The following is a 26,917-nucleotide window of genomic DNA, read 5'->3' on the forward strand; positions in this document are numbered from 1 at the left end:
CTGCTGCCACAAAACAACAAATTTCATGACTTATGTCAGTAACAATTCTGATTCTGATCTGCAGTTCTGCTGGCAGCTCATTCCACACTCACACCTCCCTCTGAGGGAAGAAGCTCCGTCTCGTGATGCTACCAGACCCGCAGTCAACACCAAAAAACAAATTGTGCCTGAGGAAAGGCTGACCACCTTGAGCTCTCACCTCCCCACTCCAGCTGAAAAAACCCCAGCCCCCTCCACTAGTCGATGAGGAGTCCACGGAGGAAGGGAGGCAGAGGGACAAGAGGAGAAATGGCTGGTGGTGAAGAGGAAGAAGCCCCAGGAAACACCATCCAGAAGACAATAGGCTGCTGAGAATAAAAGGAATAGGAAGAAAAAACCAGGGCAGCAAACAGATGACAGCAACCTCTCCTCATTGGAGGATGGAGCAAGCATGGCAAACCAACGATACAGGTAGAGGAAGTGCTAAACAGCTGGGGGAAAAGTGGAAAGGAACTAACAGGCAATTGTGGATGTGAAGGGAATTCTGCTGACCAAACCCCGGCCCCAGGAGACCGGGGACAGCACAGAGGCCATAAGCCACCAGCTCTAGGAGACAGGAAGCAGCACAGGAGCTGATGTGGCCCACCTCCTGCTTCTCCAGTTTGGGAATCACCCAAGCTGTCTTCAGGTTATTCTGGGGATCCAAGATGGAGTGGGTTAGATGAATCATAATACACAAGTCCCTGGACAATGGAGGCAAAAATGTACCCAATATCGCCCTCACTCTGATGACCACCTTTGTGTGTGGCTGCATCAGGCTGTGTGAGGAAGCTAAATACGTGGGCACCAAATACCACTAAGTACGGAAGTTTTATCTGCCCCTGGTGTTACGAAGGATGGATCAAGCCCCATTGCCATGCAACGTCCCAGTCAGCTGAACGTTGCCACTGCCACACTACCTGTTCTTTGTGGAAAAGCTCTTGTGGTCCAACACCTTTGAACTCAAGTCCATCAGGCACTGGTCAGTAAGAACGTCCTACCATCACTGCAGGAGAAAAACTCAATGGGGTGGTTCCCTGAGCAGATTGTCCAGACCATCTAGCAGAATGCCTCATTTGCTGGACCTCACCAACTGGCACCAAGATGTTTCCTGTCTGGCGGTGAGAGGCTCTCCCTGTCAGATCCTTGCATGGCCAGAGCATCACTCCCACAGCATGCAGGATGGCTGCAGTGAGGAAGGGACAGTAGCTCACCCCTTGGCGGACTATGGATTTGCGAAGGGAGTGTGGAGAAAGATGGACTCATCTCACGACAGAGGGCTCTCATTCAAGGTTCCAACATGCTGCAGAGTGGAAATTGTCGAAGTAAATGTTGAGACTCGAGGGAAGTAACATCCCTGTTCAGAAGACGAGGTGCTGCTCCTCAAGCCTTCTTGGGCTTCATGTAAGAGGCCAAAGTCAGAAAGGTTGGAGTGGGATGGGGATGGAAACAGGCAATTGAAAAATGCAACCCATTAGCTCTAGTTTCATCTATTCCAATGCCTCTCTGGCAGCCACATAGCTTATCCATAACACTTCCTGAATTCTAACTCCATCTACAAGCTTGCAGATAACAAACCACCAGAGTGGGGTGCATGTCAAATAATTATGAGTCAGAGATAGAGGGCTTAGTGACATGGCGTCATGACAACAACCTCTCCCTTAATGTCAACAAAACAAAAGATCTGGTCATTGACTTTAGAAAAGAGGACGGTACACATGCTCCTGTCTACATCAAGGTTGTTAAAGTTGAAGGGTTGAGAGATTCAAATTCTTAGACGTGAATATCACCAATAGCCTGTCCTGGTCCAGCTATATCAATGCCATGGTCAGGAAAGCTCACCAACCCCCTCGATTTCCTCAGGAAGCAAAAGAAATTCAGCATGATCCCGTCGACCAGTGCTAATTTTTATCAGTGCACCATAGAAAGCATTCTGATTGAATGCATAAAGGCTTGGTATGGCAACTGCACTGCATGTGATGGCAAGAAACTTTAGAGCAGGGGTTAGAACCATAGAACACTACGGCACAGTACAGGCCCTTCAGCCCTCCATGTTGTGCCAACCCATATAATCCTTAAAAAAAAGTGCTAAACCCACACTACCCTGTAACCCTCTATTTTTCTTTCATCCATGTGCTTGTCCAAGAGGCTCTTAGATACCCCTAATGTTTTAGCCTCTACCACCATCCCTGGCAAATCATTCCAGGCACTCACAACCTTCTGTGTAAAAAACTTACCCCTGATGTCTCCCCTAAACTTCCCTCCCTTAATTTTGTACATATGCCCTCTAGTGTTTGCTATTGGTGCTCTGGGAAACAGCTACTGACTATCCACCCTACCTATGTCTCTCATAATCTTGTAGACCTCTATCAAGTCCCCTCTCATTCTTCTATGCTCAAGAGGAAAGTCCCAGTTCTGCTAACCTTGCTTCATATGACTTGTTCTCCAAACCAGGCAACATCCTGGTAAATCTCCTCTGCACCCTCTCCATAGCTTCCACATCCTTCCTATAATGAAGAATGAACACAATACTCTAAGTGCAGTCTCACCAGAGATTTGTAGAGTTGCAACATGACCTCTCTACTGTTGAACTCAATCCCCCTGTTAATGAAGCCTAGCATCCCATAGGCCTTCTTAACTACCCTATCAACCTGTGCAGTGACCTTGAGGAATGTATGGATTTGAACTCCAAGGTCCCTTTGTTCATCCACACTCTTAAGTAACTGACCATTAATCCTGCACTCAGTCTTCTGGTTTGTCCTTCCAAAATGCATCACCTCACAATTATCTGGATTGAACTCCATCTGCCATTTTTCTGCCCAACTCTGCAACCTGGCTATATCCTCTTGTAACCTTTGACAACCTACAGCTCCATTCACAACTTCTCTAATCTTCATGTCATCCGCAAACTTACTCCCCATCCTTCCGTCTCTACATCCAGGTCATTTATAAAAATCACAAATAGCAGGGGTCCCAGGACAGATCCTTGCAGCACTCCATTAGTCACCGACCTCCAGGCAAAATACTTTCCTTCCACAACTACCCTCTGCTTTCTTCCTTTAAGCCAATTTTTTATCCAAATAGCCAAGGTTCCACTTATCCCATGCCGCATGACTTTCTGGATGAGTCTCTCATGAGAGACCTTGTCAAATGCCTTGATAAAGTCCATGTAGACCACATCCACTGCCCTACCGTCATCAATTTCTTTTGTTGCCTCTTCAAAAAAACTCAATCAGGCTCGTGAGGCACGATCTTCCCTTCACAAAGCCATGTTGACTATCCATGAGTAGACTGTACTTCTCCAAATGCTCGTAGATCCTATCCTTAAGAATCCTTTCCAGTAGTTTGCAGACCACCAACGTAAGACTCATCGGTCTATAGTTCCCAGGTTTCTCCCTATTACCTTTTTTAAACAAGGGAACTACATTTGCCATTCTCCAGTCCTCCGGCACTTCCCCTGTAGCCAAAGAGGATTCAAAGATCATAGCTAATGCTCCAGCGATCTCTTCTCTCAATTCCCACAACAACCTGGGGTGTATCATATCCGGTCCTGGGGATTTATCAATCTTGATGTTTTTAAGAAGATCCAGCACTTCTTCTTCCGTAATCTCCACATTGTTCAACATACAGGCCCGCTCTATTTCAACCTAACCATGATCAAGATCCTTTTCACTTGTGAATACTGAAGCAAAGTATTCATTTAGGACCTCCCCAACCTCCTTCACCTCCAGGCACATGTTGCCCTCTTTATCCTTTAGCAGTCCCACCTTTGTTCTCATCATCCTCCTGTTCTTCACATACATATAGAATGCCTTAGGATTCTTCTTAATCCTACGTGCCAAGTCCTTCTCATGCCCCCTTCGAGCTCTCGTAAGTCCTTTCTTTAGCTCCTTCCTTACTACTCTATATTTTGCATGAACCCCTCCTACTTCCTGCTTCTTATATCTAACATATGCTTCCTTTTTCCTCTTGACGAGTTGCCTCACGTGTTTCGTCAGCCACGGTTCCCTTTTCCTACCATTTCTTTCTTGCCTCAGTGGGATAAACCTATCCTGAACCCAGCTCAAATGGTCCCTAAACTTCTCCCACATTACTTCTGTGTTTTCCCCTTTGAACATCTGTTTCCAATTTACTCTCGCTAGTTCCTGCCTCATCCCTTCAAAGTTAGCCCTTCCCCAGTTAAGCACTTTACCATTTTGTCTGATTTTATCTCTTTCCATAGCTATGCTGAAGCTAAGGGAGTTGTGATCACTCTCACCAAAATGCTCCCCCACCAAGAGGTCTGTCACCTGACCAAGTTCATTACCCAGAAGCAGATCCAGTATGGCCTCTCCTCTCGTCGGCCGGTCCACATACTGTATCAAGAATCCTCCTTGAACACACCTGACAAATTCAGCCCCATCTATCCCCCTTGCACTCAGGAGGTGCCAGTCAATATGAGGGAAGTTGAAATCACCCATAACTACTACCCTGTATTTTGTGCACCATTCTAAACTCTGCCTACTTATCTGCTCCTCGGTGTCCCGAGGGCTATTTGGGGGCATATAGACTACTCCCAGCACAGTGATTGATCCCTTCCTATTTCTGACTTCCACCCAGACTGACTCCATGGACACTCTCTCTGCAGCATCCTCCCTTTCTATAGTCATGATACTATCCCTGACCAGCAATGCTACTCCCCCCCCTTTTCTATGCCCCAACCTATTCCTTTTAAAACACCTGAACCCCAGGACCTGCATCATCCAATCCTGCCCTTCCTCCACCAAGTTTCAGTAACAGCCACAACATCGTAGTTCCACATACTAATCCATGCTCTAGGTTCATCCTCCTTGTTCCTAATATTCGTAGCATTGAAATAGACACATTTCAACCCCTTTAAAAGTTAACCCCTTTAACTGGCTACAATTATGTTTTGTCCCCTGCCTGTCCTTCCTCATGAACTCAGAACTCTAAGCATCATGCCCTTGCCCTTCTACCTTAATCACTGCACTCCCACTGCCTTCTTGTTCCGAATTAAAAACTTCTGCAGATTCCTTGCCCTTTTTAAACTGTTCGCGCTCAACTGGCTGATGTCATGCGCCTGCGCAGTCTGGACTCAGGAACGGAACTCATTCATAACCCGGGGACTGCCCGTACTTTTAAGTCATTTCTAGATTACTTATAATACCTAATTTACATTTTACAATGTAAATGATATGTAAATAGTTGTTATACTGTAATGTTTAGGGAATAATGACAAGAAAAAAAAGTCTGTACATGCTCAAGCAATAAGTGCTGGAGAGAGAACTTCCGGGTCTTCCCGATCCACGGTTGGTTGAATCTGCGCATACAGAATTCGCGGATAAGGAGGGCCGACTGTACTGCTTATTAGTTGCAGACAGTTTGAGGCTTATGAAAAAATTGATGAACTATGGCAAGCCAAAGAGTACAGCTTCCATATTCTCTTCAGAAAATCAGGATTGCTTCCCAACAAATTACTTAGATAATACAAATTGTAGGCACTAAATCAATTCCAGTTACTTAAAGTAGAATAGTTTTAGGCACAATTGACAGAGCAAATAGTCAGTCGTTCCCATGTTCGCCAAAGGCTTGTTCTCTCATTATATTCAGCTGAAAGGGAAATTGTTGTGTTACAAAAGCCAAGAGGCCTAAACATTTTAATGGGAGTTGATGTTAGGGAGCTCTGAACAATGAATAGATGTGATTCAAAGATCTCCTAAACCCCACTGTTAATTCTCATTTCTGCAGTTTGGGCATCAGTTGCTGTGTTACTCATGGGATCAATCTCTGGGAGAAGGGTGAAGGGGTGACAACAGTGAAAATTCACAGGGTCAAGAGAGGCAAAATTGAGAGAAAGATTACAATTACTTTAATTGGCTTCACAGAATCAGTTGAGGTGATTAAGTGTATTTAGAACATAATCTAAATTTTGCACAGGCATTGGATAGGGAGTAACGGTGGTTTAAAAAGAATTGTCACAACTTATCCTCTTATCCATCAGTATCTCTGAAAGACAGCCAATGGAATGGGCACATGTTGCAACTAAATTCCTTGCCAGAATTCCTCACCCACATCACTTTTGTGGCCCCAAGTGGTGGGTGGAGACACCAGTGCTTCAAGAAAAAACAAGAACTAATGATGCAGGAACAAAGGAGACAGAAAACGGAGATGTAGGACACAGAAAACCCTTGACAGGGCTTCAAGTTCTCCACCCACTCATTCTGTCCGTCTCTGTACTCAAGAATGTAGTTCTATTTTCAAAAAATTCAAGACAACCACTGCCCGTCTCTCCAGCAGTTATTTTTATACAGAAAACGAAAATGCAAGTTTATTTAAACTGTAAATGGGAAGCTGTCAGTTGGACACTGTGAAAAGCTCCTCTTATTTACACTGTCCTTTCAGAGCCATTGGCAATAAGATTATAATTCCCAGCAAAGAACTCTCAGCCACACCTCTGCTTCCACCCACCACGCACCCCTACCTCTCTATTGTTTTTCCACAACCCTTGCTCACGAGGACACCACCAGTCATGGAGAGTCTGGGCTGTGGCGAATTTTATCTTAAGGATCCACTGTTGCTGAGTGAATCATTCAATTTTCTCAACTTTGGGCCACTCCGAAGGCCCCACAAATGATGTGGTGGGGATGTGGAGGGCAATGGATAACTACACCTTCCTTCTTTTTGTTACCCTCTACAATCAGCCTCAGCAGCCTCCCATATTCTGCCTGTGTTCTACAAGTAACGGCACGGCTCAGAGACCACAGGCCCCAGGCAACCATTGAGAAGTACCCACATGCAAGCTAGGTAACCATTCCTGCCATCTCCTTCCCTTCCTGTGGGGAAGGGCTGACCCAGACATCGTGATCTGCCACTTGGTTCCCTCAGCCCTTGTCTTCTTCTGCCCCTCCCCTCTCCTCACCTGCTTCCCTTTGTTTCATGGTTCACTGCCCTCTCCTAGCCTTCTTCTTCAGTCCTTTGCCTCTTCCTCTACCCCGTACCATCTTCTGTGCCTCCCACTCTCCCACCTTCTTCCTCTGCCCCCTCCCTTTCCCGTCCCGCGACCCGGGAGTCACGACCCGAAAAGTTGATTGTTTATTTTCCTGCCTAATCTACTGAGTTTCTCCAGTATTTTGTGTGTGGTGATCAGCCACTCCCCTGAAGCAGGGGTGAGCATGGGTACTTGCAGGACTAGTGATTCTACAATAGTCAATGAGCATTTCTTGACAACTGAGCACACACCCCTCACAATCCAACAATGAAAGTGCAGATAAACTACAAGTTGTTCTATTTTAGCTGCAGATTTGCCATATGCTCTTCATCCTTTCAACTTTTGTTGGTTTCCTCTGCTTTGGAACACTAAACCAGAATGCTTAAAAAAAAAACAGCCAGGAAAAGAAAGTGCATAATTGCAGACCTCCTCGATTTGCCCTTTGGTCCACGTGCCAACACAAACCCAGGATCAGTGGTCAAGGGCTCAAATCAGCACTACAGATGCATGAACAAAATTTCCTGGAAATATGTTTTCACTACTGGGATCTGAATAAACCTGCCACAGTCGTCACCAACTTCATCAAGGCTGGCGTGGATGAGTGTGAGCTTTTGAAAACATACCCAACGTACACAAACCAGAAGCCACAGATGAATCAGGAGTTTCATTGTCTGCTGAGGGCTGGATCTGTGGAATTTAAGGCCACCAATTCAGTACAATACAGTAAGACCAGGTATGACCTTCAGAAGGCAAAAAGGCAATCTCTTGTGAACTCAAAGAGATAATAGGATGCACGTCAACTGTGGCAGGGGTTACACACCATTACTTCCTATAAGCTGGAATCTTACAGCAAAAATGGCAATAATGCTTCAGTCCCCAATGAACTCACCGTCTTTTATGCACACTTTGAAAAGGATAATAAAACAACACCTGTGAGAATCCCCATAACGTCTGGTGACCCTGTAATCCCTTTCTCGGAGGCTAATGTCAGAACATCTTTCAAGAGGGTGAACTTTCACAAGGCGTCAGGCCCCAATGGTGTGGAGTACTGTAAACCTGTGCCAACCAACTGTCTGGAGTGATCAAGGCCAACTTCAATCTCTCAGTATTGCAGTTGGAGCTTCCCAGCTGCATCAAAAGGGCATCAATCATACCGGTACCCAAGGAGAGCAGAATGAGCTGCCTCAATGACGATTGCCCAGTAGCCCTCACATCTACTATGAAGTGCTTGAGAGGTTGGTGATGGCTAGAATTAACTCTTGCCTCAGAAAGAACCTGGACCCGCTGCAGTTTGCCCAATGCCACGACAGATCTGCAGTGGATGCAATCTCATCTGGTCCAAAGCAAATCATGTTCCAGACTGCTGTTTACTGATTACAGCTTGACATACAACATCACCACCCCCTCAGTACTCATCAACAAGCTTCTGACAACTGGGCCCCTGCATTTCGCTATGTAAATGAATTCTTGATTTCCTCATTGGGAGACCACAGACAGTGTGGATTGGTGGTAACATCTTGCTGACAATCAGCACAAACACACCTCAGTCATGGTAAGGTGCCACACATGAGGCTGCTATAACAGGATAAAATCCTATGGCGCTACAGGAAAGATACTGGCAAGGATACAGGAATGGCTGACAGGCCGGAGGCAGTGAGTGGGAATAAAGTGGGCCTCTTCTGGTTGGCTGCCAGTGATTAGTGGTGTTCCTCAGGGGTCAGTATTGGGACCGCTACTTTTCACATTGTTTGTCAATGATTTAGATAATGGAATTGATGACTTTGTGGCAAAGTTTGCAGATACAGTCGGCCCTCCTTATCTGCGGGGGATTGGTTCTGAAACCCCCCACGGATACCAAAAAACGCGGATGCTCAAGTCCCTTATTTAACCTGTCTCAGTGCGGTGGTCTTTAGGACCCAGCGGAACCCCAGACTTAATTTAACATGTCTCAGTGCGGTGGACATTATGACCAGTAGGTGCAGCTCTGAATCTGCGGTGTTTCTGTTCACGAAAATAATCACGATCATGATTGAAAACAAGGTGGAAGTAATAAAGCGATCGGAAAGAGGTGAAAAGCCATCGGTCATTGGAAAAGCGTTAAGCTACAGTTGGTCAACAATCGGAACAATTTTAATGGAGCGTGTGAAAGGCCCTGCCCCGATGAAAGCTACAATTATTACTAAGCAACGCAGTGGTTTAATTATTGAAATACGTATGTTTCTTAAGTGTTTTATATGCATAGAAAGGTAAAATATATACTATATACTAAGAAAAACGTTTGACTAACTGATGCTAAATAATACCTGTACCTGTTCCAACTTCAAATTCGACTTAAAGACGGACTCAGGAACGGGACTTGTTCATAACCCGGGGACTGCCTGTACTTTTAAGTCATTTCTAGATTACTTATAATTCCTAATACAATGTAAATGCTATGTAAGTACGTTTGTAGTTGTTATACTGTATTGTTTAGGGAATAATGACGAGAAAAAAAAGTCTGTACATGCACAAACAGCTAGTGCTAGAGAGAGAACTTCCGGGTTTTCCCGATCCGTGGTTGGCTGAATCCGCAGATGAGGAGGGCCGACTGTAATATGAAGATAAGTGGAGGGGTAGGTAGTGCTGAGGAAGCAATGCGATTGCAGCAGGACTTAGACAAATTGGAAGATTGGGCAAATGAGTGGCAGATAGAATATAGTGTTGGGAAATGTACAATAATGCAGTTCAGTAAAAGGAACAGCAGTATGGACTATTATCTAAATGGGGAGGAAGTGCAAACATCAGAGGTGCAGAGGCACTTAGGAGTCCTTGTGCAAGACTCCCAGAAGGGTAATTTACAGTTTGAGTCTGTGGTAAAAAAGGCAAATGCAATGTTGGCATTTATTTCAAGGGGAATTGAATTTACAAGCAAGGAATTGATGCTGAGGCTTTATAAGACACTAGTCAGGCCACACTAGGAATACTGTCGACAGTTTTGGGCCCCATATCTCAGAAAGGAGAGAATCTAGAGGAGGTTCACAAGGATGATTCCAGGAATGAAGGTGTTAACATATGAGGAGCATTTGGAGCTTTGGGCCTGTACTCACTGGAATTTAGAAGAATATGGGGGGGGGGGGGTGGGATCTCATTGAAACATACAATGTCGAAAGGACTAGATAAGGTGGATGTGGAGAGGATGTTTCCTATGGTGGGGGTATCCAGACCAAGAGGGCACAGCCTCAAAATAGAGGGGTGACCTTTTAGAACAGAGGTAAGGAGGAATTGTTTTAGCCAGAGAGTAGTGAATCTGTGGAATGCTCTGCCACAGACTGTGGTGGAGGCCAAGTCCATGGGTATATTTAAAGTGGAAGTTGATAGATTCCTGATTGGTCAGGGCATCAAAGGATATGGCGAGAAGACAGATGTATGGTTGAGTGGGATCCGGATTCAGCCATGATGGAATGGTGGAGCAGACTTGATGGGCTGAATGGCCTAATTCTGCTCCTATGTCCTATAGTCTTATGCATGCTTAGCCCACTGCTCTACTCCCTCCACCCTTATGACTGTGTGACTAAGTACAGCTCAAACAGCATCTAGAAATTTATCGATGGCACACTGATGTTGACAGAATCTCAGAGACATACAGGAGCAAAACCAGCCGAGTAATGTCACATCAACCTTGTACTCAACGTCAGCAAGACCAAGGAACTGACTGTGGACATCAGGAAAACATACAATACACTAGTCCTTATTGAGGGGTCAATGGTGGAAAGGATGAGCAGTTTCAAGTTCCTGAGCATCAACATCTCAGAGGATCTATCCTGGGCCCACCATATAGAACATCATAGAAAATCTACAGCGCATTACAGGCCCTTCGGCCCACAATGTTGGGCCCACCATGCAACCTACTCTAGAAGCTGCCTAGAATTTCCCTACCACATAGCCCTCTACCTTTCTAAGCTCCATGTACCTATTTAAGAGTATCTTAAAAGATCCTATTGTATCCGCCTCTATCAGCTTTGCTAGCAGTCCATTCCATGCACCCACCACACTCTGTGTGAAAAACTTACTTCTGAAATCCCCTTTGTACCTCCTTCCAAACACCTTAAAACTATGCCCCCTCGTGCTAGCCATTTCAGCCCTGGGAAGAAGCCTCTGACTATCCACATGATCAATGCCTCTCATCATCTTATACACCTCTCTCAGGTCACCTCTCATCCTCTGTCGCTTCAGGGAGAAAAGGCCGAGTTCACTCAACCTATTCTCATAAGACATGCTCCCCAACCCAGGCAAATCCTTGTAAATCTCCCCTGCACGCTCTCTATAGCCTCCACATCCTTCCTGTAATGAGGTGACCAGAGCTGAACACAATACTCCAAATGGGATCTAACTAAGGTCTTATTAGCTGTAAATTACCTCACGGCTCTTGAACTCAGTCCCACGGTTAATGAAGGCCAACACAGCATACGCCTTCTTAACAACACTGTCAACCTGTGCAGCAACTTTGAGTGTATTATGGACACGGACCCCAAGATCTCAATTATCCTCCATGCTGCCAAGAATCTTACCATTAAAATTATATTCTGTCTTCAAATTTTACCTACCGAAATGAACTACTTCACTCTTCTCTGGGTTGAAGTCCATCTGCCACTTCTCAGCCCAGTTCTGCATCCTATTGATGTCCTGCTGTAACCTCTGATACCGCTCCAGACTATCCATAGCACCCCCAACCTTTGTATCATCAGCAAACTTACTAACCCACCCTTCTACTTCCTCATCCAGGTTAGTTTATAAAAATCACAATGAGGAGGGGTCCCAGAACAGATCTCTGCAGAACGCAACTGGTCACCGTCCTCCATGCAGAATAGAAATCATCCACAACCACCTTTTGCCTTCTGTGGTCAAGCCAATTCTGGATCCACAAAGCAAGGTCTCCTTGGATCCCATGCCTCCTTACTTTCTGAATCAGCCTTGCATGGGGAACTTTATCAAATGCCTTACTGAAATCCATATACACTACATCCACAGATCTACCTTCATCAATGTGTTTTGTTACATCCTCAAAGAATTCAATCAGGTTCACAGGCCTGACCTGTCTTTGACAAAGAAATGCTGACTATTCCTAATCAGATTATGTCTCTCCAAAATACTCATAAATCCTGCCTCTCAGGATCTTCAACAACTTGCCCACCACTGAAGTAAGACTCAATGGTCTATAATTTCCTGGGTCATCTCTACTCCCTTTCTTGAACAAAGGAACGATGTTTGCAATCTTACAATCCCCTGGAACTTCTCCCATCCCTATTGATGATGCAAAGGCCATCACCAGAAGCTCAGCAATCTTCTCCCTCACTTCCCACCATAGCCTGGGATACATCTCATCCAGTCCCAGCAACTTATCTAACTTAATACTTTCCAAAAGCTCCAGCACATCTTCTTTCTTATTGTCTATACACTCAAACGTTTCTGTCCACTAGAAGTCATCCCCACAATTGCCAAAGTCCTTTTCACTGGTGAATACTGAAGCACAATATTCATTAAGTACCTCCGCTACCACCTCCGGCTCCACGCACACGTTTCCACTATTGCACCTGATTGGTCCTATTCTTACAGGGCTCATCCTCTTGCTCTTCACATACTTGTAGAATGCCTTGGAGTTTTCCTTAATCCTACTTGCCAAGGCCTTCTCATGGCCCCTTCTAGTTCTCCTAATTTCATTCTTGAGCCCCTTCCAGGCACCCTTGTAATTTTCTAGAGCTCTAACAGTACCTAGTTTCTTGAACCTTTTGTAAGCTTTTCTTTTCTTCCTAATAGGTTTTCTCCATTATTTGTACACCATGGTTCTTTAACTCTACCATCCTTTCACTGCCTCAATGGAACATCCCTATGCAGAACGCCATACAGATATTCCCTGAGCATTTGCCACATTTCTGCCATGCATTTCCCTGAGAACATCAGAACCCAATTTATGCTCCCAAGTTCCTGCCTAATAGCATCATATTTCCCCCATGCCAGTTAAGTGTTTTCCCAAATTTTCTGCTCCTATCCTTCTCCAGCTCTATGGTGAAGAAGAAAAAGTTGTGGTCACTACCTCCAAAATGCTCTCCCGCCGAGAGATCTGACACCTGACCAGGTTTGTTTCCCAATTCTAGATAAGGTACCGCCTCTCCTCTAGTTGGCTTATCTACATATTGCATCAGGAAACCTTCCTCAACACACCTAACAAACTCTACCCCATCTAAACTCCTTGATCTAAGGAGATGCCAATCAATATTAGGAAAGTTAAAATCACCCATCACAACCACCTTATTATTATCGCTGCATTCCAGAATCTGCCTCCTTATTTGCTCCTCAATGTCTCTGTTACTATTGGAGGGTCTATAAAATAACACCCAGTAGAGTTATTGCCCCTTTCCTGTTTTTGACTTCCACCCACATTGACACAGTAGACAATCCCTCCATGACTTCCTCCTTTTCTGCAGCCGTGACACTATCCCTGATTTGCAATGCCATTCTCCCACCTCTTTTGCCTCACTCCCTGTCCTTTTTGAAACACCTAAAGTCTGTCACACTCAGCAGCCATTCCTGCCCCTGAGACATCCATGTCTCTGTAATGGCCACAACATCATAGTTCCACGTGTTGATCCAAGCTCTAAGTTCATCCGCCTTGCTCATGATACTCCTTGTATTAAAGTAGACACACCTCAAACCATCTGGCTGAGGGCATCTTTGCTCTATCATCTGCCTATCCTTCCTCATAAACTCCCTACAAGCTGACACTACTTGTGCGCCAACCGCCTCATCCCCTGCCTCTTCACTTCAGTTCCCAACCCCCTGCAAATCTAGTTTAAACCCTCCCCAATAGCATTAGCAAACCTCCCTCCCAGGATATCGGGTCCCTTCAGTTCAGGTTCCACCCGTCCCACTTGTACAGGACACCCCTTCCCCAGAAAAGGTTCCATCAATCCAAGAACTTGAAACCCTCTCCCCGCACCATCTCCTCAGCCACTCATTCATCCGTGCTATCTTCCTGTTCTGACCTTCACTAGCTCACAGCACTGGGAGAAATCTGGAGATTTGCCACCTTGGAGGTCCTGCTCTTCAGCCTCCTTCCTAACTCCCTACACTTAAAATGCAGGACTTCTACCCCTCTTCTGCCTATGCCATTGGTACCAACATGTACCATGATCTCTGGCTGCTCACCCTCCCCTTCAAGAATATTCTGCAACCGCTCAGAGACCCTAGCACCTGGGAGGCAACACACTTTCCTTGTATCTCTTTTGCTGCCACAGAATCTCCTGTCTGTCCCCCAACTATCGAGTCCCCTATGATTACTGCTCCACCTGACTTCACCCTTCTGTTCTGAGGCTCAGAGCTAACCACAGAGCTATTGGTCTGGCTGCTGCTACCTTGCCCAGGTAGGTCATCCCCCAGAGCAGTACCCAAAGGGGTATACCGGTTGCTGAGGGGAATGGCCACAGGGGGACCCTGCACTGATTTCCTACTCCCTTTACCTCTCTGTGTTCACCCATCTACTCCCTGAATTCTGCTCTCGGGTTTAACCACCTGGTCAAAAGTCATATGACTCCTGGATGATCCTAAGTTCATCCAATTCCAGCTCCATAATGCGGTCTTTCATGAGCTGGAGTTGGCTGCACTTCCCGCAGGTGTAGTCATAAGGGAGACTATCAGTTCCACGAAGTCCCACATACTACAGGAGGAGCATTATACTGCCATCCTGCCTGTCCTGTACAATAGGCAACCAGGACCAAATCTTCTCACCTGTTTCTTTGGCCTCAGCCTGCTCTCATTGAAGCCTCTTGAGTCAAAGCCTGATGCTCCTAATCTCACCACTGGCCTACTCCCAATTATGGCCGCCTTGCTTGCCTTTATGTACTTCTATTCAATTCGCAGTGCTCTACTCCTGACACTGATTGGACCGCTGGAATTTCTGAACGCCTGTGAAGCTCTCCTTTTACACTAGCTTTGCCGACCTGCGAGTAAACTCTTCAAAGTGTTCTGCTCCTGACACTGTTCAGACCTCTGGAATCATATAAATGCAATCATGACAAAGGCATGCCTAGAGTAGATAGTTCATTAGGAGTTTGAGGAGACTTGGTGTGTCAAAACTCTACAGATGCTCTCTAAGGACAGCATTCTGACTTGGCTCATCACTGTCTAGAATGGAGGTATCAGATGGTTGTAGACTCAGCCAGCTTCATCATGGGCACAAGACTCCCCACCATTGAGGACATCTTCAAGAAGATGGCATCAATCATTACCATTACCATCTGGGACATGTCCTCTTCTCATTACTGCCATCAGTGAAGATACTTAGGAGTTTGAAATTGATCACTCAATGTTTTAGGAACAGTTTTTTCGCTTCCGTCATCAAATTCTGAATGGTCCATGAAGCCATGGCCACTACCTTGCTAATTATTTTTCTTTATCTTTAATTATTTTTATTGAAACCTATGGTAAATTGTTACATCCACACTGGACTGCTGCCATAAAACAACAAATTTCACAACTAACGTCAGTGACAATAAACCAGCAGTGGAAAGGGTGAACAATCCCATGTTCCTGAGTGTCAATCTCTCTGAACATCTATCCTGAGTCCAACATATTGATGCAATTACAAAGACAGGAGCTATATTTCATTAGGAGTTTGAGGAGAATTGGTATGTCACCGAAGACTCTCTCAAATTTCTGCATCAGTGTCTGGTAAGACCATAAGACATAGGAGCAGAATTAGGCCATTCAGCCCATCAGGTCTGGTATGGAGGGGTCACTGCACAGAAATGGGAAAAGATACAGAAAAAGTTGAAACTCTGCCAGCTCCATCATGGGCACTAGTCTCCCCAGCACCCAGGACACCTTCAAAAGACGATGCCTCAAAAATGCGGAATCCATCATTAAGGACCCCATCACCCTGGATGTGCTCTCTTCTCATTCCTACTATCAAGAGGAGGTACAGGGACCGAGACGCACATTCAAAGTCTCTGGAACAACTTCCTCCCCTTCACCATCACATTTCTGAATGGACAATGAATGCATGAACGTACCTTTCTTTTTGCACCACTTATTTAATTTAACTTTTTAAAAATATAGTTATTGTAATTTATAGTTTTTACTATTATGTATTGCAATGTACTGCTGCCACAGAACAACAAATTTTACGACACGTGCCAGTGATAGGAAACCTGATACTGATTCTGAATCTGAAGAACTTCTGAGTGGACAAATATGTAAAGAAAGCAAAAGCCATACAAGCATTTATTTCAAGAAGATTTGAATATCAAAACAGTACACTGCTGAGGCCTGATAAGGCATTGGTCAGACCATATTTGGAATACTGTGAACTATTTTGGGCCCCGTACTGACGTGCTGTCTCTGGAAGGGTCCGCGAGAGGTTCACAAGAATAAAAGGCCTAACGTATGAGGAGCATTTGATGTACTGAATGAAGTTCAGGAAGGCGAGAAGGAATTTCATCAAATACTGAAAGACCTGCCTCTCAAAGTCCAACCCTATGTCCCCGTTGTGAGGGAAAATGGGTAAGGCCGGCCTATAGGGCTCCGGTGAAGCCAATCCACTGTTCACTGGATGCAATGGATTGCAGAAGCATTGATGAACTCCAACCGTACCACCAGCTCCAGAGGATGATGGAGGACAGGAGGTCATCAATGGCCTATGCTCCGCTGGCAGCTAAGGGCCCAAGAAGAAGACTGAAAGACATGGATAGAGGATGTTTCCATCAATAGGAGAGTCCATCCAGCATCCGTGGGTTCAGCCTCTGAATAAAGGGATGTATTTTTAGAACAGACCTCCAAGAGGACCACAACCTTGTCGTAGGGTTTGGAGGCTTGTGTGCCTCAATGACCCAGAGAGCTATGTTGGCTGGAGTCAGGGCTTTACGCTCTGGCTCTTGGTAGGGTTACTCAAGCCAAACAGGTCAAGAGGTAGAGGACAGACTGATAGTGGTCCACCAGTCTTCCAGGTTCGGGGGTTCAGCTCAGGGCTAACAAATCCGACCGGTAAAACAGAACTGTTACCGAAACAGCAATGAAGAACCCTTCTACATCTGAGCACGATGCTGTTCCTGAGTCTCCACCCGGGACTTGCACGATTGTCGGTAGTGAACACCGTACGAATATGATGAAAGAAGTCCTGAACACCACCAGAGATGGAGGACCTTCATTGCTGCAGTGTAATGGGCAAAACAAACTTCTAAAACTGAGATGAGAAGGACTTTCTTCTTGAATGGTAAAACTATGCATTTGAAACTGTAGAGGCCCAGTCACTGGGTGTACTTTAAGTAGAGACTGATACATTCTTCATTGGTAAAGGGGTTGGGGGAGGGGAAAAGGCAAAGAATGAAAATGAAGGGAAAAAATCAGCTGTAATTAAAAGGCAGAGCAAACAGTATGGGCTGAATGGTCTAACTCTGCTCCTATATTTTATGGTCTATATATTTTCACAGTTCCAAATGCTGCCACTGGGATATAAAGGACAGTAAATCACAATGAAGAAGATGCATTTGGATTTGCAATGGGGGGGGGGGGTGGTGTGTGTGTGTGTGTGTGTGTGTGTGTGTGTGTGTGTGTGTGTGTGTGTGTGTGTGTGTGTGTGTGTGTGTGTGTGTGTGTGTGTGTGTTTGTTAGAAATCAAACCCCAATATAGCCCCTGACACCCTGTTCTCACATGCAAATGTCAATATTTCAAGTCTAGATACTCAAACTAACCCATTGAATATTAGATGAGTTAAGTCATAAAAAGGTGAGCCTTACATCTCAGGATGTTTCTTGTTTAATTTTTGCCACAGGATGATAACATTCCAAAGCCCAAATTTAAACTCAACCTTTGGTCCAAGGAAGAAAGTACTTCTCCAAAAAAAAACACAACAACCAGGATGTTCAAATATCTCCACTCGCATAAACAGTGCCGAAACCACCTCTGTACCCATCGCTGACATACACCTGAATGCAATCAGTTATATATCAACCCTTCAATTAACCTCAGGATTGATTATCCCCCTTCAGTGCTGTACAGCAACAATCTATCCTATTGTCTTACCAAACCTCTGCTTATATTAATCGTAAACTTATTTTCTTGGGAAGTTAAGGAGGTTCGGATGTCTCCCAACACGCTTACAAACTTCTACAAGTGTACTCTTGAAAGTATTCCGACTGGTTGCATCGTGGTCAGGTACAGCAGGAATGTAAGAAGCCTCAGAGAGTAGTCGACTCAGCTCAATACGTCACAGGCAATCCCTCCCCACCATTGATAGTATCTACAAGTGGCACGAGAAAGCAACATCCATCATCAAAGATCCCAACCATTCGGGCCATGCATCTTCTCATCGGGCAAGAAGCCTGAACTCACATAGCACCAGGTTCAAGATAGCTACTTCCCTTCAAACATTTTCTTGGTAAAATTTCATTTTTACTTTCTAAACCAACCAGTACAACCCTAATCACTATGACCACTTTGATCACTTTGTACTAAAAAGGAATTTTTATTGTTCTAATTGTGTTCTTCCTTGTAAAAAGTGAATATAATTTACGTTTGTGTTGTGAATGTTGCCTCTATGATACTATGTGCCTTCGAGGCTATTGCAAGTAGGTTTTACGTTGCAACTGTGCACAAGACAGTAAACTTAGCTTTGACTTTGAAACACAACTCCTAGTGCTGATCAACCCAATTACTGTACTGGTCCTCTCTTTTATTAAACATTCAGCAGCCAGAATGTAAAGGATGGAAACCTCAGAATATAAAACTAAATCAAACATTGAAAAAGAATTAAAGTTGCCATTTCCGTAAAAATCCCCCAATACCATTCGACAGTGACTGTCTGGTATCCAGACTCCCACCCTAAACATTAACCTGTAGATCTTTGTCCAGTGAATTGACCAATAAGAAAGAGAAAATATCAAGGACACAGCCTGGAAGACCTGGCAGCCTGGAGGCAGGTGGATTCAAGGTCAGTGCCGCTGCCTGATGTGTCGTGGGAGTACATGGAAGATTGAAAGCAGTGAGCTGGCTGCTGGCTGTGTGCCCGGAGACCCGAGTTCTTTGGGTGCAGAGCTCAGAAAGAGCGACGCAACGGACTTTTAACACCATAAATCAGAGTTGTTCTGTTATGTCTCCCTTCTCGCTGTGAAATGGGGACATCTCTTTTTCCCTTATCAGGGAGACAGAGAGCCTGTGGTATGTCGAATTACCGGGTGACCAAGTAGTCTTTGGGATACTCAAGTCTGAGTCTTTACTGATGCTTTGCTACATGATTGAGCGCCCAGTGGAGGGTGCAGATGGTTTTTTGCTCTGCGGCTTGTACATGGGAGGGGGGCTTTGGGGCTTTAACATTTAACTGTCATTCATTCTTTTGGGCACTCATCCGTTTTCGTGGATGCTTGCAAAGAAAAAGAATTTCAGGGTGTATATTGTATACATTTCTGTGACATTAACTGTACCTATTGAAACCTTTTGAAAAGGAATCCACAGCAATTCAGTCCGAAGCACTGATACGCATGTAAAATGAGAAAAACATCTACTATGTTCCTCTGTGACACTCCACCCCATAAAGTAGGACAGAGATATTGTTGATTATTTTTATGTATTAATCAAATGGTCCTCAAATTAATACTAAACATGTGACACAAAACATTCTGATAGTGAAACATCCCACAGTATTTCATGAAGACATCAGCAGATATATGATAACCATAAAGAGGCAAGGCAGTGGGGTTGATCAAAAGCTTGGTCGAAGAGGAAGGCTGCAGTGGAGGGCCCACGGGGAAGAGGGAAGTGGAAAATGGGAAATGGTTGAAAAGCAACACATTCAAAATGCTAGAGGAACTCAGCAAGTTAGGCAGTATCAAAGGAGATGAATAAACAGTTGATATTTCACGCCAAGACCCTTCATCAGGACTGGAAAGTAAGGGGACAGAAAGCAGAGGTGTAGGTTGAAGAGAGAAAGCACAAGGAGAATCTTAAAATAGCTACAGGAGTTAATTTTGGCCAGCAGAGCTCATCACAGTTATAAAACTGAATAGTGCAATACAGAACACAGTAAGCATCATTTGAGAAATGTGAGAGACCAACCAAAGCAAATTAAGTGGTTAAGTCTGGTGATGACAAAGCCTTGTTGTAGCAGATAAAAGGAAAACACTAAAATATTCATCAGATCAGGTAGCTTCTCCAGAAGATTAGCACCGCTATCATTAGTCATGCATTGATGTTCTGCTATCTATGGGGGGGGGGTGCTGACTCAAGGAGGCAACATACATCATCAACGATCCCCACCATCTGAAGTCCCACACCACCAGGGTGAAGTACAGCCATGTTCCTTCAACAAACACAACCTTAACAGTTAGTCTGGCAACACCATGACTACTTTGATCACTTTGCAATAAAATGGGACTTTCTTTGTTCTAATTGTGTTCTTTCTTGTACATACACGTACTTATGCAACAATAAACCTGACTTCAACTTTTTTGCACATTTGGTAAAGTTGTATGCAATTATGAGAAGCAGAGAGCCCTTCAGTTTCCTAAAAGGCTCTTTTCCCACTGAGCATCAAATAACCATTAATGCTAATCTTAGACTGATCCCATTCAACCAGACAATGCAACTGATGAGTTTTTCTATATTATTTTCTTTTTTTTTAACATTTGCAGTGCTTACTTGAAAAAAAAACTGGCAACACAGGACTGAAGACAGACAACCTATCAGAGATGTGGGGGAGTCAAGATAGAGATATACAATTGAACAGCCTCAGCATGTGAGGACACAACACAATATCTTGCCACTTTTGTAGCATTCTCGATAATGTTCCAAGCATAGGAGTAACTGTAAGAATTGACATTGAACCAAACAAGATGACCTTAAGAGTAGTTGAGTTTGAGCATGGTTAAAAAGGTGCTTTTACTAATGTGGTGATATTCAAGACCTGGGTACAGGCACTAAGGGGGTGGGGGAATGAACTGTGATGTAGGCACAAGGGACCAGATCTGGAGGAAGGTAGTATCCATAGAAGGCTGCAGGGAATTATAAAGAAGTTCAGGGTCATGGATAAGAGGAACACTGCCAGACTTGGCCCCATTTTGTAGCAGTGGCTGGGTGAGATCTGGCATAAGCTCTGGAGCCTGAAGTCTAATGCAGAGGCACGCAGCAGATCGGAGGCCTGATAGGAGAGCTGCCAAGATCAGAGGCGGATCCGATCAGGCCCTGCTAGTTTATCAAGTTCACGATAACTTTTAGCGCTGTGACCACCCCCACCCCCCACCTTCCCCGACCCTACTGGGCTGAGGGCATGTGACAGCCTTCAGCACAACAAACCCAGCTGGGCGAACGGCAGGCACACCGAGCTTGGATGAGGGGTTAGGGTTGTGTTTGGGAGTCTGGGGGGTGCAGATCACTATAAGGGTCGAAATGACAGGGGAAGAGTTGAGTGAATGTCGCCGAGCGCTGGTGGGAGACTCACCGAGGAGGAGGAGCCGGTGGGTCTGCTTGTACTCGCGTTTTTCCGCCTTCAGGCTCTTGTCGATGCTCCGACTCCGCTTCTTATCGGCTTTCAGCCGCGCTTTCTCCTCAGCCCGCAGCCGCTCCCTCAGCTGCCCGTCAGCTTGCTCGTGTTGTCCGGCTTCGCCCTCGCCTCCACCGCCGGCCGTGCGGCCCCCCGGGTAGGCGAGGCTGGAGGAGGCGTGGGGACCCAGGAGCCGCGATCGCAGACTGTAGCACGTCCCCATGGTGAGAGAATGTGGAGCCGAGTGAGAGGCAAAGCCGCCCTCCCCTCGGCCGCTCCCACCCGTGCCAATCAAAGGCAGGGCAGCCGCAGCCGCAGGGAATCACCAGGATCCAGCAGGAGGGCACGGCCCAGGGCCGGGGAGGGGAGGGGAGGGGAGGGCACGGCACGGCCCGTCTCAACACAGCCCGAGGAGGGAAGGGGAGGGCCCTGGGGTCAGGGAGAGCAGAGCTCCGGACTGGAGAGACTTCAACCCGGGGAAAGGAGGTTCTGGGGAGACCACAGCTCAGGGAGGGGAGGACTGAGCCCGAGGCGAAAGAGACCAGGGGTGGGGACGGACGACATGACCCGACCCAGGGACCACTGCCCAAGGCCAGGGAAGAGGGAAGGTCTGGGTGGGTGTGGCAGAGCCTGGAAAAGGAGACCATAGCCCAGGGAGGTCAAGCTTGGGGCCAAGGAAGGTAACAGCCCTGGAAACTGAGAGCCAACCCAGAGAGCTCACAGGGCAGTGCCAAGGAGGAGGCAACTCGCGGAGGACACAGCTAAGATGCCCCCCCCCCCATCTCTCTTTCTCCTTCCTGCACCTCACCCTCTTCTCTCTTTGTATCTGCCCCGATGTTCCTGGTCTCGATTCCTCCTCAAATCACCCGCCACTCCATCTTCAACTTGCATCATTGGGGAGGGGTTCTGCTTGTGGCACCCCACCGATCTGGCCAAGTCTTCCCCAGATGTGTAGGAAGTTTCTCCCGCTGCATGGTTCAGAGCGGGAGCTGTGGTTGGAGTTGCTTAGGTGCATTCCTGAGGATAGCATGTTGAAAGAGGTGATAGGAACACATGAGCAGTAGAGAGCTCATTGGGGAATCACTGAGCAGATGAGGTAGCGCAGGACTCCTCTGAGTGAACATCCTTTTCTAGAAAAGATTTTAGGTGTTGGGGGTAGGGTGATGGTTCCTCTGAGAATAGCATTCAGAGTTAAGAACTTAGCATTGTGGGTGGGTCCTCTGCACCAGAGAGGTAGAAGAGGTGCAAAAGAACATTAATGATTGGAGATTCATTCGTCTAGTATTTCTAAATGTTAATCCAGGAAAATATGTTGCCTTCCTGGTGCCAGGGTCAAAGATGTCACTGAACAACTGCAGAACATCTGGAAAGGAGAGGGTGAGCAGGCTGAGGTCATGTTCCATATTGGAGAAGAGATGAGGTCCTGCGGGCATTTTAGGGATCTAGGAAAGAGGTTAAAGTACAATACATAAAAGGTAGTGATCTCCCACGGCCACAAGTAAAGAAATGGGAGGACAGAGCAAATTGAGACCTGTACAATTTGATTGGTTGCACTCAGCAGAACTGGGACTAATATGTTTACATGGGGATTATTTCAGCTATTGAGAAGGTTTAAACTTGCTTGATAAGAAAGGTAATTCAGAATGAAGAGAAGTGCAGCAGGAAGAGTATATTAGAAAAGTAGAACACAAAATAAATAGACAATAAAACAAAGTTGGGGGAAAGTGGGGTTAAGATCCGGAAAACAAAACATTATTACTTAAAGGTACTGTATTTGAATGCTTGCAGCATTAACAACAAGGTAAATAAAATATTGGCACAGATAGAAGCAAACAAATAGAAGGTATGGTCATATTGTCATTACTGGAACATGCCTGCAGGGTGATCAAGTTTCAATTACACTGTTCCTGTCTGGGATCTCATTAGGTCAGAGGCTTGTCAGCATTCACTGGAAAATGTGCAGTGTGTCAACAGATGCATAGATAAGGAGATTCAGCCACATTGGAGTCTGCTGACCAATTCTTGGGTGTAACGCTTGAGGAACATTATTAATGTTTTACAAAAAATGTACAAGAGGTAAACCAAACTGATTCAAATGATGGGGGGTTGGAGGGCGAACATTGATTACTAGAGAAAGCAGGCTTGTTCTTTCTGGATTGTGGAAAGTAGATGATTCATAGAGATAATTAAAATTTTGCATTCAGCAGATAGAAAGAAACAGTTCCTATTGGCAGACTTGCTGAAGCTATTTTAGATAAACCGAGTATAGACTTGGTGGGCCAAATGGGAGGTTGTTTGACATCTATTAAGGACGGGTAACAATGAAATGGGAGTGATATAACACCATTGATAAGGAAGGATATCAGTGCTATGGTGAGAAATGATCTTGGTTGACAGACAAGGATGTAGAATTAGGATCGATTAGACAAATAAAGGACATAATATTTATAGGAAATACTTATTAGGCCAAACTAATTTATAATTGTTAGTAATCATAATATAATTAATTGTGTGTGTGTGTGTGTATATATATATATAAAATTTTCATGTAGTGCTAAAATATTAATGGACAACTGTAACCTACAAATAGAATGGATAAATCAAATTTGCTATAGTAAGGAAAATGAATGGAATTGCACACAATGCTTTTCTGGATCAATATATTGAGGATCCAAATGGGGATAAAGTCAGGATTTAGCTTTGTGCAGTGGCAAAGGGTTGGCGGTCTTATTATCAAGGAGCCTTGAGTAACCATAATATGACAAAATTTTACCTTGAGGCTGCACTACAGTTCAGTTCCAGAAAGTTGCCAGAAAAAGGAATGTATCCGTGGCCCAGAAATGCCGTTTGCCAGGCTGAATGCAGAAGTCAGTCGGAGATTTTCCAGTAGCCTTGAATGAATGTGACTTTTGCTAGTGGTACCATAGAGAACTGTCAGGCTTAGCCTCTTAACAGATTGTCTGTATGTTAGTGTGGAAATTAAAGACAAAATGTGAGATCTGATGGAGGCGCACCTGCCTGCCTACTCCAGCTGCACAGAGAATTTTTTTTAATTTCAAAAGTAAACTTTATTCATAGTAAAAAAAAATATACCATCTAGAAGAGAAGCACAATTTGCTCTAATTTGAAGGTTCTGGCCAATGTCCACGTGCCTACTGTAACATTAATTAAAAACACCTTTAAAGTGATAGAAATTAAATATGTCAGCATTCATTGGTAAAACACTTAACTATCCAATTAAGTTCATCAATTTCATTGGAATTCCAAGATTTTCCATGTTTATTTCAGATTTTCAGCATCCACCATCTGAGGCCGAGTCAGCAGTCATGAGCCACTCTGCTTCACAGAGTACTGGCACAGAGAGTGGAATAGGCTATAAAAATACTTAATTGAAATCAACTTCCATTCATCCAGTATTAATGTATGCCTCATAGTCTGACAGAGAAAGAATTGAGAGTTTGAAGCATGGAAGTGAAATAGAGGCTGTGTTGGGAAGACATTGCTGAGAGGTAGTAAGCAGATGAGAAATTACAAAATGGCTGCAGCATCAAAGAGGCCCACTAAGTCTATACTCACTCTATCTAAGATAGCTTCAGCAAGTTTTAATCCCAAAGCCCTGCAAGTTCTTTCCTTTGAGACACTTGCTCTCTTTTGAGCAATTAAATTGAATCTATCTCCACCACTGCCAGATATACCCAAAGCAAAAGTCATGGATGAACCAGGAGATTCACGGTGTGCCGAGGATTAGATCTGTGGCTTTCAAGACCAGTGATTTAGAACTGTACAAGAAGGCCAGATATGACCTATGGAAGGTTATTTTAAGAGCAAAAAAACAATTCCAATTGAAGTTCAAGATGTAATAAGATGCAAAACAGCTCTGGTAGGGTTTGCAGGCCATTACTTCCTACAAGGCGAAACCTAATGACTGCGATACTTCACTCCCAGTTGAGCTCAATGTCTCTTATGCACGCTTGGAAAGGGAGAATAAAGCTGCAGCTGTGCGAATCCCAGCAGCGTCTGTGATCTCTGTCTCGGAGACACATCAGAACATCTTTCAAGGGCATGAACCCTCACAGGGCCTTGGTAGAGCACTGAATACCTGTGCCAACCAACTGGCATGTGTGTTCAAAGATATCTTAAGTCTCTCACTGCTCCAGTCAGAGGTTCCCACCTGCTTCAAAAGGGCACCAATCATACCAGACACCAAGAAGAGCAGGGTGAGCTGCCTCAGCCACTATACAGTTTTGCACTCACATCTACTGTGATGAATTGTTTTGGAAGGTTGGTCATGGCCTAAGGAAAGACCTAGACCCACTGCAATTTGCCTATTACCACAATAGGTCTACAGCAGATGCAATCACACTGGCTCTCCACTCAACCTTGGATCACCTGGACAACACCAATACCTATGACAGGCTGCTGTTTATTAGTTACAGCTGAGGATTCATAACAATCATACCTTTGGCTCTAATCAACAAGCGCCTAAACCTGAGCCTCTGTACCACTCTCTGCAACTAGATCCTTGAGTTCCTCACTGGAAGACACAGTCACTGCAGATCAGAAATAACATCTTCTTGCTGACAATCAACACTGTCACACTTCAAGGATGTGTGCTTAGCCCACTGCTGTATTCTCACTACACCCATGACTCTGTAGCTAGACATAACTCAAACACCATGTATAGATTTGTCAATGACACAACTATTGTCAGCAGAATTTCAGATGGTGATAAGGAGGGCTACAGGACGAGAAAGATCAGCTGGTTGAGTGGTGTTGTTACAACAACCTTGCACTCAATATCAATAAGACGAAGGAATTGATTGCGGACTTCAAGAAGGGGAAGTCAAGGGAACACACACCAGCCCTATTAGAGGGATCAGCAGTGGAAAGGGTGAGCAGCTTCAAGTTCCTGGGTGTCAACGTCTTTGAGAATCTATCCTGGGCCCAATGCAATTACAAAGAGCTATATTTAATTAGGATTTTGAGGAGAGTTGGCATGACACCAAAGGACACTCACATATTTCTACAGGTGTACCATGGAGAACATTCAAACTGGCTGCAGCACCACCTGTATGAAGGCCACTGCACAGGATCAGAAAAAACTGCAGAAAGTGTAACTCAGCCAGCTCCAGCATAGGCACTAACTTCCCCAGTGTCAAGGACGCCTTCAAAAAGTGATGCCTCAAAAAGGTGGTATCCATCATTAAGGACCCCCATTTTCCAGGATATGCCCACTTCTCATTGCTACCATCAATGAGGAACTAAAGGAGCCTGAAGACATTTACGCTCAATGTTTGATTCTGTTTAAAATGTTTGTGAGATCACACTCATCATCATCATCAGTACATGCCGTGCTATATGACATTGGTTTTCGTGGTCTTTGACCATGATTGGTCTTGGCAATTTT

The 26,917-nt window shown here is 45.0% G+C and overlaps 1 protein-coding gene across 1 annotated transcript in view; it reads right to left on the reverse strand.

Moving 5' to 3' along the window:
- The window catches only part of gnas (GNAS complex locus), a 314,392-nt gene extending 292,516 nt beyond the window's left edge, over positions 1 to 21,876 (reverse strand). The window contains exon 1 of the mRNA XM_073061496.1: positions 21,469 to 21,876. Coding sequence (XP_072917597.1) covers positions 21,469 to 21,733 — 265 coding nt within the window. The 5' untranslated portion in view covers positions 21,734 to 21,876. The remainder of the gene's footprint in view (positions 1 to 21,468) is intronic.
- Between the last annotated feature and the right edge of the window lie 5,041 nt (positions 21,877 to 26,917).

Source organism: Hemitrygon akajei, chromosome 11 (genome assembly GCF_048418815.1).
Source record: "Hemitrygon akajei chromosome 11, sHemAka1.3, whole genome shotgun sequence".
Classification (NCBI taxonomy): Eukaryota; Metazoa; Chordata; class Chondrichthyes; order Myliobatiformes; family Dasyatidae; genus Hemitrygon; species Hemitrygon akajei.